Consider the following 14,142-nt stretch of genomic DNA (forward strand, 5'->3'; position numbering starts at 1 on the left):
TGAAGGAATTTCCGTCTATAAAATAGCTGTGGGCAGCAGTGAGTGTCACGGACATGAATTCATAGATCAAGGCAGACTGGTGCACACACTCTCCTGTCCTGCCAGGCGACACGCCCGTTCTAAGCCGTGTCCCTCACTCCTCACATCCCAAGCATCCCCGAAAAGTGTATTATGTTGTTACATCGTTTCAGATGTTATGTTTCAGTTGTGCTCTGTCTATGTTCAGTGATGCAAACTTGTCACCTTTCGGCGAAATTCGCCATTTTGAATCCAAAATAAGTCGTTTGTGTGATTCATGTAGATCTGCAATACAAATATTTTTGGGGTATGGGGGGGGCTGGGACCCGGAGTAATCTGCGGCCGTGAGCTATTATGTGCCATCATGACACGCATGGTGTTCTTTTTTTATATATTATAATGAAGTACGAGCTGTGTGCTCGAGTCTTCCTGCCTGTCGGCTCTGCTCATGGATGTATAATAAGGCTCTGCTGCTCCGAGATGATGGTCTAGCTTCAGTAGCTACATTACCTAGGGGTGCGTTCGTTAATATTAACTGTGCGTCCGGAGTCACTGTGGCACAGACTGGACCGCTGGTGAACAGCTGTTAGAACGGGCTGTTCAGGTGTTCAGAGCAGAGCTCCCTGTCGGAGCGGCAGAGCGTGATGTGAACTGAAAAGTTTTTCTGTGGCACTATTATTTAAGGAATCGTTGAGCTAGCTAGCTAGCATACATTGTCACTATCTGCTAACGTTAGCTTTAGCCTTCTATTTCTAATAGTTTTTTTCATAGGCTATAAACAGAGGTGGTATAAGTATATATATTGTACTTGAGTAAAAGTAGAATTACTCAGATCTTGTACTTGAGTAAAAGTAGAAGTACTCAGGTCTTGTACTTGAGAAAAAGTAGAATTACTCAGATCTTGTACTTGAGTAAAAGTAGAAGCACACAGATCTTGTACTAGAGTAAAAGTAGAAGTACTCAAATCTTGTACTTGAGTAAAAGTAGAAGCACACAGATCTTGTACTAGAGTAAAAGTAGAAGTACTCAAATCTTGTACTTGAGTAAAAGTAGAAGCACTCAGGTCTTGTACTTGAGTAAAAGTAGAAGCACACAAATCTTGTACTAGAGTAAAAGTAGAAGTACTCAGGTCTTGTACTTGAGTTAAAGTAGAAGTACTCAGATCTTGTACTTGAGTAAAAGTAATAGTCCCAGAGTGTAGGAATACTCTGTTACAGTAAAAGTCCTGCATTCAAAATGTTCCTCAAGTAAAAGTAGAAAAGTATTCTCATCAAAATATAGTGAAAGTAGCGACAGTAAAAGTAGCCATTGTGCAGATTGGTCCATTTCAGAATAATATATATGATATGTTTTATAATGATTGATCATGAAAGTGTTCTCAAAGCTGGTAAAGGTGCAGCTAGTTTGAATGACTTTGTATACTGTACTGTACTTTGTATACTGCTTGTGGATTTACACCAGGTGGAACTAAAGTCTGATTTAACACTTGATTATATTTCACATCATTCATCCACATCTGTAAAGTAACTAAAGGTATTAAATACATGTAGTGGAGTCAAAGTACACCATGTACCTCTGAACTGTAGTGGAGTAGAAGAACAAAGTAGCAAAACATTGAAATACTTAAATAAAGTACAAGTATCTTCAAAATTGTGCCCAAGTATAGTACTTGTTGAGTTTATGAACTTAGTTACTTTACACCATGTGGCTATAAAGATAAAAAGACTTAAGCCTTGCACAGAGGCATGAAAATACATTTTCAAAATGCTCAACAGTGCTGCCAAAATTATAAACTGACTGCTCCACAATTTGAAATAAATGCTTTTATATATTTCTATTAGATGTGACTCTTTGGCGTTTCTGTTATTATTAACACTGCTGCTTTAGTTGTTCTGACTGCTAAAATCCTCTGTCATTCCGTGGGGTGGGGGAGCCGGGGGCTCGGATCCTTGTCACCTTTTTCATACCTGATGAGTTTGCATCCCAAAGCCTCAGTCACCTTAATTCATGTAATAAAAACATCTCAGGTCAGTAACACTCGAAGCTAAATGTGCAATACCATGTTCAGCTATGTTACTATTTATAATGTTATTGTTGTTACATCAGAAGATGTACATATTGAAATGATTTCTTAACTTACAGTAGGCTATTTTTTACAATGTGTGTTGGAAGGATTTATTAAATTACAATGAATATTGTCATTGTTGAAGGCTTTTAGAGAAGGGAGAACTATAAGCCTGAATTACATAACATTTTATACCTAAAAACATAAAAGCCACAATAAATAAGTCACAATTATTGTAGTTATTTTTACCTCCCGTATTGCTTTCAACCCACCAGCTTTTATGGTGTTGTTACGTCACTAACTGTAAGCTTGTCACATACAGTCTATGGTCACTCAGAGTAACCTACTGTTAATTTAGCTGCTGGAGAAGAAAGATCAGGGGGGGAGGGGGGAGAGAGCTGTGGTTGATGGGCCATTAGTTGTGTAAATACACAGCTTAGAGCTGCCGTTTCATTCGGACTGTTTAAAAAACTGTAACAACGGACTATTTTTCTTAGCGGATGCATGTGAATTTAAACCAATACATACAAATATTTTTTAAATCAATAAAAACATTTTCTAAATCCATAAAAGCATTTCAATTAATATTGGGAGTCATGTCGTTACTTTGTTGAGAATGTGGCCATGTAATAAGCGGGATAATTTGCAGCGACTCTTTCTTTATGGGGAAAATAACACCCTTCATCCAGATGAGGATCCCTCCGCTACACTTTGGGATCCTGATCGACCGACGACACTCCATTAAAATATACATATTTTTGGTGAATTACTGAGTTTAGGCACGTTAATAACGTTTTAATGAAGTTGAATACAGTATATTCATATTTGTCAGTGATTTCATGTCAATTCGGCGAACATAAACATAAATGATCGTGGTGAAGATGATGATTAAATTAGGACTAAAAATCGAGAGCCGGGCTGCATTTCCTCCCGTTCGTTTTTTTCGAATAACAAAATTATTTTGTTAAATAACAACATGGTGATGTTTTGTAAATTATTACATGTCTCTTATTTAGCACAGTAGTATGATATCCGTGACATATGGATCTTAACAAAGTTCCGCTGTACATCCAGCATACTGTATCTCACTTTATTTCACATGAGCTCCAGTGTGGAACCCCACTGCACCCCCTGGTGGATCAATGATCCATTGCAGCTGGCTTCATGATAATTACATTTATCTATCACGGGGGCGGTCTCAAGTCAAGCTGGAGGTTTTCCCTTGAGCGAGGGCAGATCACGTACCAATCACGGCCCTCGCGTTTCAAACTGTCTGAAATGAATCGCTACATCTGTACAGCTCCAACATTTAATCAGAAGGTGCATGTACAGTTTGTGTGAATATGAGTTCTCATCTTTTGCTGTTTGCTTGTATCACCGTCACGCTCCTAGCCACAGAGCAGACGCCCTCCTGGAGGATTATGGTTACAACACGCTGAGCGAAATGCATTTTGTAGAGAACAGCAGAGAGAAACTGCACGTGTCATGCACAGCCAGGGCTGCCAACACTCACGCATTGAGCGTGAGAGTAACGCAATTAACCCATATCTCACACACTCACGCCACTCATGCCTTTCCTCACGCTAAGTTTTCGTCCAAAATAAATGTATAAATATAAAAGAAGAAAATGCTTTTGAATAATTTTGGGGAATATTTATAATGTAAAATCTTCAATAAATATGGCATTATCTTGAATAACTTTACTATTATACAGTATATTTCTACCAAACTCACTATTTGCATTGTTGTTGTTAGCATCTGGTTAGCTAGCTGCGCTAACGGATATTAGAAGCTGTTTATAAAACAAGGAGAGGGAGAGCTCTCTCCTGTCAGACTGAGAGAGATAACTACAGCTCAGTGAGGTAAGGGACTCTCTGAGGGTTTAAATAGTTCATGAAAAACAGTCATGAAATACTATATGACAGTAAAACAAGAATACAGTTTAAAAGGTGAGGTATTTGTAAAATATTCATAAAGAAAAAGAAAATCTGTTCACAGTTTTGTTTTATATGGATGTTGAGAGATGTATCCATAAATTCATTTTGCTCTCAAAGTGCACCAGTTTGATGCATTTAACTTCAATATTTAAAAAAAAAATCCCCCCCCCACTTATAAAATAGCACTTTACCTCTGCTTACACCTATATGGCATTATATGCTGTGAGCTGATTATCGAACCTTCATTGAGTCGCGGGTACACTGTGTGTGCGTATTCCACTGTAGCGCCCGGTACATTAATGGAAAACCCTAGTTTGTACATGTTCAATACATTTGTAACACTGCACACATGAATGTTGGTTTTTTCGGTTCACCCAAAAAAATATCTCACTCCAAGCTGAACTCAAATGTTGGCAGCCCTGTGCACAGCTGATGATAACATCCAACACCCTCACCGTCTCGCCACAGTCTCTATTAAATTCTCAGCGCGGTAAGCTCAGTAATGCTAAAGTGAATCAACTTGTGTATTTGGCGGAAAGCCAAGTTGGCGATTAACCCCTCATCATTCAAATGTTCCCCATTTCTCCTCCGCTTTTATGTGCTCATATCTTCAAGTGATAAAAACATTACATCAATCCTATAAACAACGCAGGCTATAATGAACAGGCATGTGCCCAACAGTAACATAGAACTTAATTGAAACATAAATCTTCTAAAATGTATCTTGACCTGCTTTTCTCCAAAGCTCTTTTGCTTGACTTTTCCAATGAATCCCTCTTGAGGATGAAGCCAAAGTGCAGCAGTGTTTTTTAACAAAGCATCCAGTGAAATGGGAGACCTCTATAGAGTCTGAATCTACATAAAACTACAATAAATGAGAGTGGCTTCCTGAGCTCATTCCCCTGAACAGCTATCAGCTTAGTTAGTCTCTGAGGCCATAGAAGAGAATATAGCTCCCACCGTGCTCATTGGTGCATGAAATAGGATTGCGCTCACCTTATTAATACCTCTGATGCATATCTCAAACTCTGCTTGTATAGTTGAGAGAGGAAAATAATAAAACCTGCTTAGTGCTGGGTTCATATTTGCTTGTTTTACATTTTGACTATGAGGGTATTTAGAACGCTTGATAGTCCCCAATCAGGATGAGCTTACTACAAAGTTATTTAAAATCACTATAACATTTTCAACCAAACATGTTTTCATTTTGACAGTACATCTGTAAGTTATGCATAAGAGGGTTCAGGCCAATTTTCTTTTTAGATCTGAGAGGTCAGAATTACGATTTTTTTCTTAGCATCCTGACTTCAATCCTCTTCCGTAATGTTCTGACCCTATGGCCATGAGATTTGGGGACTGACTAGAATAATGACATTGCCGTCACAAGAGGTGACAGTGGTTTGGGCATCTGATGACATTTAATTTAGGCTTTCAATCAGGATGCCTCCTGGATGCCTCCAATGGAGATTTACCTGGGGTAGACACAGCACTCTATGGAAATATTTTGAATCTCGCCTGGCCTGGGAATGCCTGAGGGACTACCGGGAAGATCTGGAAAATGTTGTTAGGATAAGGAACGTTAGGAATGCCTTTTACCATGGCAGCCCTATGACCCACCTTAGGATAAGCAGGAGAAGATGGATGGATGGATGGATGGATGGATGGATGGATGGATGGGTGGGTGGGTGGAAGGGTGAGAATCATTGTATTTGTTGACAAGCAATGAGCGTTGCCTACTATGCTAATGCTGACCTTGGTAAAAATGATGGCTCACTCAAGTAAACTTCAGTCTTATCAAATCATATTTAAACAAATGTGAAGTGTAACAAAGCGTTCTTCTTCTTTCTAATGAATTAGCAGCAAAATATACTGTATTGTTGGTAGGAACAGAAACAGCTGGTTATACCACTGGAGACACTTAAAGATTGAATGTTCAACAGGGACCAAAGTGAAGTCCCATCATCTACAACGATCCAACAGATCAACACACATGAAAACTATTAATTCCCTGCGTAGACATTTGTATTTTCCTCCATATTAAACTCTTTTTTAATCTTTCTAAGCAAGATAAGCGTCCTACCTGTGTGTGTTTGTCATTGTCGTAAAACACGTAACCAAGAAAATGCTGCTATTGGGCTGCTTGACATGTTCCTGGTGGTAGCATAATCAAGGGAAAGAAAGATGTTGAAAAAAAAGAAATTCTCACTTTGGTGCTCATACACAACATGATGCATGAAGAAGAACATTGCTATCACAACATACGTAAGAGTATCAATATGATTTAATACGCTTTTGACAAGCATAAGGCTTTATTCTACTTTGCATACACAGTAGGCCTAAGACTATTTCTACACATATAACAGAAGCAAAATCCAATACTTTTACAAGAAATAACCAGTTCCATGTGTACTGTACCAGAGTTGTAATAATATTAAATTTGTCGGTAACGGAATAGTGTAACGCGTATAATTCAGTAATCACACTACAGTTACTAACATTTCCCCGACACGCGTTACTTCGTTACTTTTATCAAATCAGTCATAATCACACTGACAGACAAGAGGGGTTTCCGCCACAGGTTTATATGTACGTAATCTGCATGACTTGCGTTTCCACATCTCAACGTGCAGTGCTGCATTACATGGCTGGGTCAGCGATAACTTTTGAGGGGTGGAGCGGAGGTATGCCCCTTATTTTGAGTTCGTCCAAAGAATAGACAGGAATGTGACGGTGAGGTGCAAACTGTGTCCAGGCCAGAAGCTGTTATCCACTGCTGTAAACACCACGTCAAACCTCAACAAACACCTGAAAAGAACACATGCTAAGGTGAAGCTAATAGCTAAGGACTCCCAAACCCAGAGTGAGGATGTTGTGAGTGCGCTGACTCCGACTCCGAAGCAGCAAAAATTAGAATTTGGAGGACCGGTAACCAAAGCAGAGAGGGACAGGCTTGTAGCATCCTTCATAGTAGAGGAAATGTTGCCCATTTGCAAAGTGAAATCACCATCGTTCAGAGATATACTGCGCAAAATACAGATAGCAGGAGACAGAGGACAGCCATGGTCAGATAGGAAAACATTCAGGAGCTATCTGGATCAGTCTTATGCGACAATGGAAACTGAACTAAAGAGAACATTTGAAACTTTCGCAGTCTGCATGATCTGCCTGTAGGGAGGGGCGGGCCGGCCCTGCGAGTAAAGTAACGAGCAAAGTAACGAGCAACTTTATGTAGAGAGTAACGAAGTAGTTCATATTATACTTTTTTTTAAACTAATATGTAATATGTAACATATTACTTTTTTTTAGTAACGACCCCATCTCTGTACTGTACAATATATAGAGTCAATATAGGTTGGTTTGAAAAATAATAGCGGAAACAAAAAGCAAAAAACTAAATTGACAAAAAAAGCTGAACAAGGAAAAGAGCACCACTTACAGAAACCTGCTACAGAACATCCACGCAAGAAGATGCCACAGAACCTTTAAGTAATATTTGAATGATGTGATTTCTGGGAAATGTAGTTCAGAATCACCTCAACTGCCGGAGCTCAACACCAATGACTGAACAAATAAATGACTTAAATGTAATCACTGAAAGAATTTCCCTCATGGGTTCTGCACTCACCAACGTTGTTTGCCCCTACGTCCCTCTTCAGACCGCAAAACATGACAGCAGACATCAAATTTTCCTCATTAGAGTCACATCCACAGAGGAGAGGAAAAGAGAGACCAGAGACTCTAAGAGAGAAGAAGAAGAAGACGGAGAGAGGAGAGAGGAAGAGACACAGGGAGAGATGTGGACTGCTGAACGTTCAGGGAACACAGTGGCGATGATCAGAGATGACTGGCGCTTACGTTACAACCGCTCAACCCCCGAGAGAGAGAGGGAGAGAGGTACACATTGAGAGAGAGGGAAGGAGTATATTAGGAGAGAGAAAGTGTGTAAGAGGGAGGGGGAGGCAAACAAAGGAGAGATGTGAAGAGTTTGAAAGAAAGAGACATGATAGACGGTGGGAAAGAAAGAGGGGAAGGAAGGTGTTTGTTTTTAGGTTAAAAGTGACATTTGCCCGTTTATCTCTGTTGACTTTTACCATGGAATTCCTGTTTTATTCCCTGGCCTCATTCCTCGGCCCCTGGGTTTGTTTGTCCCAAATTCCTTCACAAGTATTGGGAAGTAAAGCATGCTCCTTCAGGGCTACATGTCAAAGTGGTCCTATTCTGCTTTAGTCTATTATATAGGTTTTTCTGCATGTAAATGGGTTTTATTGTGCGTAAGTGTAACATAGTGACATGACTATGTTACACTTACGCTTCTATTGGCTAGTGCTCCAACGCATTGTACATGATTATGGACTTGGAAATTGGCATAATATGTCCTCATTAAAATAAAAAATCTGACAGTTAAAGTGAAATTTGCAAATTCATCTCTGTTTATTTTAAATCAGCCTGTCCTCCTCCAAAAAACGACCAAATAGGTTGATTGTTCAGCAGCTTATTATGAGCTATAGTCACAATGGATATAGTGAAAAAAAATACATTCATATTGCAATTACACGTTCTTTGTGTGCTTTATAATCATGACTCTCACTTACCCACCTCCAACCCCCATACAACACACACTCATACAAACACACACACGCTCTCTGTTTCTTCAGAATGTCCTCTGTGCTGTTAGCTGAATGAAATCATTGGCCTCAGTAGCTACAGAACATTTGTCTTCCTTTTCAAGACACACACACACACACACACACACACACACACACACACACACACACACACACACACACACACACACACACACACACACACACACACACACACACACACACACACACACACACACACACACACACACACACACACACACACACACACACACACACACACACACACACACACACACACACACACACACACACACACCCTTTAGGCACACACTCACACACAACACATTGACACATACACAAATACTATTCACATTCAGGCCAGTCATGATAATCCCTTCTGGCTCACAATTTGTATTCTTACTCAAAATTGAGCACTGCGTCATGGAGGGCAATGCTGTAGAGCAGTAGTCGCCAACCAGTCGATCGCGATCGACCGGTGCGGTTAGATCGCGGACCGTTAAAAAAAAAAGTAACAAAAGAAAGAAAATAAAATTAAAATAATAATGTTTGAAAAATACGTTTTTAGATGTAAACCTATCATCCACCACCGCGTTAGCAGGTGCCACTTGATTGACGTATATTTGAGACACCTCAATAATGTAATACATTAACCGTGCTTTACGTGAACCTCATCATGACACAAGAGACGACGGCAGGTCTGTAATTTCCCATGTTCGGTGAACGCAACAGAGGCAACACACCAGACCAATCAGAGAGTTGCATGGAAATACACGTGTGCTTGTGTCATTCAAGCTCGGCTCTGTGTGTGTGTGGCGATAGCGCATTTAGTGTGATAGAGAGGGAGTGAGGGAGAGAGGGAGTGAGGGAGAGAGAGGGACCGGTGCTAGCGGGGACCGTGATGTTAGCATCTGGTTAGCTAGCTGCACTAACGGACATAAGGAGCTGTTTCCACAACAAGCTGGAGGAGAGTCCTCTCCTGTCAGACTGAGGGGCTCAGGTGAGCTAAAGGACTCTTGAGTGTTTAGAACAGTTGTGTCACAAATTATTCAAAAGATTATTTACGCGGCACACCTTCATATGATCATTATAGTTATACAAACAATAAGAGAATAAATGAAAAACAGGTATGAAATACTATATGGCAGTAAAACAAGAATACAGTTTAATGTGATTTGTAAAATATCCATAAAGAAAAAGAAAATCTGTTTACAGTTCTGTTTCATATGGGTGCTGAGAGATGAATCCATAGATATCTTCATATTGCTCTCAAAGTGCACCAGATTGATGCTTTCAACTTCAATATTTAAAAAAAAATCTTCCCGGGGGAGCATCCCCCCGGACCCCCCTTGAGGAGGTGAGGTGAGGTCCGCCCCCCAATAGCACTTTACCCCTGCCTATATGCCGTGAGCTGATTATGGAGCCTTCATTGTAACAGTAAATCAGATGCAATTAGCCTATATAAAAGGCCTCAAATTGGAAGCATTGTCTGGGCCGTCTTTTTCACTCAATTCTGCAATAGGTAGATCTCGCCTTTCACCTAGGCCGAGGTCGATGATCTTGGGCTTAAAAAGGTTGGTGACCACTGCTGTAGAGACTCCATTCTATTTCATTACCGCTCCACGAGTTGCATTTTAAATATTGTAGTGCAGAAAAACACTCACTGTATTAAAGTTTAGCACCTCTAGTGGTCGTGTAAGAAACAACAATTTGCGGCATATGGGCTGATGCTCCCGTTAACTGCAAACGCTCCGGAGGGTCGTATATTCACAAATAACCCTCTCTGGAAAATCCTAAATTGTAGGATAGTTTGGCCATTAAAATGCTTTTTGATTAGATTTCTAGCGAGAAGCTTATATGTGACCCGCTCTATCGAAATCAGTCGGATATCGCAACGGCTCATTTCAAAATAAACGTGGATTTGCATAAAAAAATTGTTTTTCGGGGGTTCGGATGTTTTGTTTGATTTTAAATAAACAAAGTCCTGGCTTTCAGAATATGAAACCTTTATTTCGAAAAAAAAACACGATAAATACATTTTTGTAGCTTGTAAAGGGAAGATGACAAGCACCTCTTACTCGCACCCTGCTGTTCCACAGCGCCGCCCCCCTCTCTCTCCCGCTGAAATTAGGAATGTAAGGCATATAGTAATCATAGATAACACGGCAGGGTCCGGGAACGTTTCTTTTCATCTGATTTCAAATAAACAAAGCCTTGGCTTTAAGAATATTGAACTTGTTTCGGCAAATTCAGATGATAAATACAACTTTGAAGCTTGTGATTATTTGCTCCGCTAATAATCAATCAGATCGATGGATTCCAGAGAAGAGGAAACTTTGAAGGCCTTTTTCTCAAAATGATGACTCGGTGACTGTCATTATATAATTTGACATATTTTGCTTAATATTTGGAGTAAAAAAACAATCCTGATATCATTAGAAAGCTAGGAATCTCCTCTTTCCAGTAGTGTATACAACTCAAAATGTGTCTTCGGTTCAATGCGACTGATTTCGATGGAGCAGGTCACATATGCCTAATGGACTAGCAGGAATATTATGTATTCAAGAACTATCTGACTACATGAGTGATTAAAAAACTCAAAATGCATAACAATAATAATACTTATAATAATACTATTAATACTACAACTACTACTACTATTAATAATAATACAAATAAAAAAAATAATAACAATAATTATAATAGATGACATTTACATAAGGATTTTCACAGTGCTTTACAAGCAAATAAACAACATAAAAAAATAATACAAATTGATCTTGAGACTTGAGGAAGAGGAGGCCAATAGCTCAAATTCCTATCACCAACATTAAAAACTACCGATATATATATTGTTTTTAAATCATATTTGACCCTGGTTTTATGTTACCAAATTTTCCAACTGCCAATATGGTGACAGGGTTTGAGATTTTCTTTAAAACCAACCAACAATTAACCAATGTCTGACATCACCATTTTATATTAATTAATTCCTTTTATATCATCATGTAAATCAGGGATGGGCAAATGGCGGCCCCCACCTCCTCTTTTTGTGGCCCTCAGATTAATTTATAAACAACGTAATAACATTTAAAAAAAAAAAAAATTCTTTCAATTTTACTTGTAGTACTGTTTTCAAATACCGGCGCTGAGGAACAGCAGAGTGCGGGCTGACAGGTGTCTGTGTTGACATTCCCCTTATTGTGGAATAAGGGGAATTCAGAGACAGGCTACAAGTGTCTTAGGTTCAAGTTAGACAACTAATGTATGGGTTAGTGTTCATGACTTCATGTTTATGTCATCTTAATGGTTAATCTCAATGCACACACATTTTCCGTGCTTTCCAATAGTTTAAAATAGTTTTATTCCACTGTTAAATAACCTGTTCAATACAAACATGACACTTGTAAAAATTAAATAACATTTCTGTGAACTGATATTTGTTTAGTGAGCTTATTAGAGGATGTTCCCTGAAAGATTGTAAAATGTTAATGAAGATGTAAGACTTAGTATATTTGTTAATAATTACATACAATACATGGAATTTGTGTGTGTGTGTTACAAGTGAATATGCGGCCCCCTGGTGGCCAGTACATCAATTATGTGGCCCCCACCACCATCAAAGTTGCCCATCCCTGATGTAAATGATCTCCATTTGCAGTGGTGTCGATATAGTTTTTGGCTACCAGTGCCTGAAGATTTGAATACAGATTTTTGTGGATGAAAAACTAAAAACGAGCTGGTTCTAGTCCTGGCTTCTTTAAAACACAGCTAGGAAGATATGAAGTTATGCGGCTAAAAATACCTGCAAAGTCTTTCTTCATCTTTACTCCAAACTAATAATAGCCCGTGTTTCATCTCCCACTGACAGTGCCGACTTTATTTCAACTGGAAGGTGAATGGGAGTCATAAGGTTTTCCCTGGTGTTTTCGAGGTGATACAACATTTACAGTATCCATTTTTAAACACCATGTGTTACAACCCTAAATACAGGAGCACAGTCTCTTCAAAATGTTTTCAATGTATTTTTAAAGGAAGCAGGTGCCAGTGATGTCTGGGAAATTGGATAAATCTGCATTACAAAGAGCAGTAGGAGAATGAGGCTGATAGAAATGTGTTTGTAACTAAAAGATGAAATCTCTTATCTATCAGTCATTTTCAATTTGTGAATCATAAATATTCTGTGATTAATTTATTGTCACATCCCCAAATATTAGGTGCTGGAGTTTCAAACAAACGTTAAACATCAAACATGAGCTTTTTTTATTTGGTGTGTCATTTTGAAAGACATCAGTTATGTTGTTAAGGTTTGAAAGTGTGGCATGAATAGTCAATGATACAATAAAAAATGGATACCAAACATACAAAACATAATGTACGGTACTGTAAACTCTGATATCATCTGCAAAAAAGTGAATTCTAATCAAATGTCAACCAAACATATCTTTGGATGCCAAATATTTCTCTGGTTGCGTGGTGAAGAAAATCATATGAAACTGCCCAGAGATTATTTTCTGACCCCAGACCGACTGACGAGCCTGAAATCACACAGGTAACAAAGACAATTTCACTCTGCTTTTCTTGGACTACATGTCTGTGCTCAGAGGCTCTTAAGATTTGGAAATTGGCGTGAGTCACTGGTTTGAAGAAAACTTTTTTGGCAGGGTTGCTTTTATTAAAGAGCTCAGGGAGGAGGATGGATATAAATACAAGCCAGAGACTGAACACACACACACACACACACACACACACACACACACACACACACACACCCCCACCCCCACCCCCACCCCCACACACACACACACACACACACACACACACACACACACACACACACACACACACACACACACACACACACACACACACACACACACACACACACACACACACACACACACACACTAGGGCTGGGTGATATATCGAGTTTACACGATACATCGTGGATTGCACTCCATGCGATGTCGTAAATGACCACATCGTGAACATCGAGTATTATGTCAATATCAATTTCCCGCCGCGGCCAAAATGAGCTTTCCTTTCTCCCTCATAGACACAGTCACACACGCAGGCACACACGCAGGCACACACGCAGGCCCCGTCTAACTTGCACACAAACATTACACACATGCACAGTGACAGAGAGCAGGGCTCGACATTATAAATGGCCCGCTGGCTCGGAAGCACTATTTAGACACCCCGGGCCAGCATAACGTACTTTCCACTTGCCCGCTTGGGCCACTAAAAATATTGCTTAAAAAAAAAAAATTGTTCAGTGGTATAGGTACTTTGACAAGCAATGTTGTTAAATTGTTTCATTTATTAACGCTACAACATAGCGTTTCGTGAGGCGGTTGTCGTTGTTGGGTGAGCGCCGGGCAAAAAACTATCTTCAAATAAAATAAAGTCACCGGAGGAGTTAAAGGAGAGTGACAGGTAGCATGAGAAGAAGAGGGAGAGAAAGTTTCAGCCAGCTTGATCGATGGAGTTGTTT

At 39.5% G+C, this 14,142-nt stretch overlaps 2 protein-coding genes across 7 annotated transcripts in view; one reads left to right on the top strand and one right to left on the bottom strand.

Annotated features, from left to right (window-relative positions):
• The window catches only part of LOC307040641 (glutamate receptor-interacting protein 2-like), a 235,991-nt gene that overhangs the window by 208,778 nt on the left and 13,071 nt on the right, over positions 1–14,142 (bottom strand). For 2 of the 4 annotated variants that reach the window (XM_079683686.1, XM_079683685.1), the window contains exon 1: positions 7,646–8,942. The exons of the other annotated variants lie outside the window; for them this stretch is intronic. In XM_079683686.1, coding sequence (XP_079539812.1) covers positions 7,646–7,700 — 55 coding nt within the window. In that variant the 5' untranslated portion in view covers positions 7,701–8,942. Of the gene's footprint in view, positions 1–7,645; positions 8,943–14,142 lie in introns of those variants that run through there. 4 annotated transcript variants of the gene reach the window in all.
• LOC307040642 (zinc finger BED domain-containing protein 5-like) overlaps positions 1–14,142 on the top strand; it is a gene marked incomplete at its 5' end in the record, with an annotated part of 121,238 nt that overhangs the window by 89,806 nt on the left and 17,290 nt on the right. The window lies entirely within an intron of this gene.

This window comes from Notothenia rossii, assembly GCF_949606895.1.
Source record: "Notothenia rossii genome assembly, chromosome: 5".
In the NCBI taxonomy this organism is placed as follows: Eukaryota; Metazoa; Chordata; class Actinopteri; order Perciformes; family Nototheniidae; genus Notothenia; species Notothenia rossii.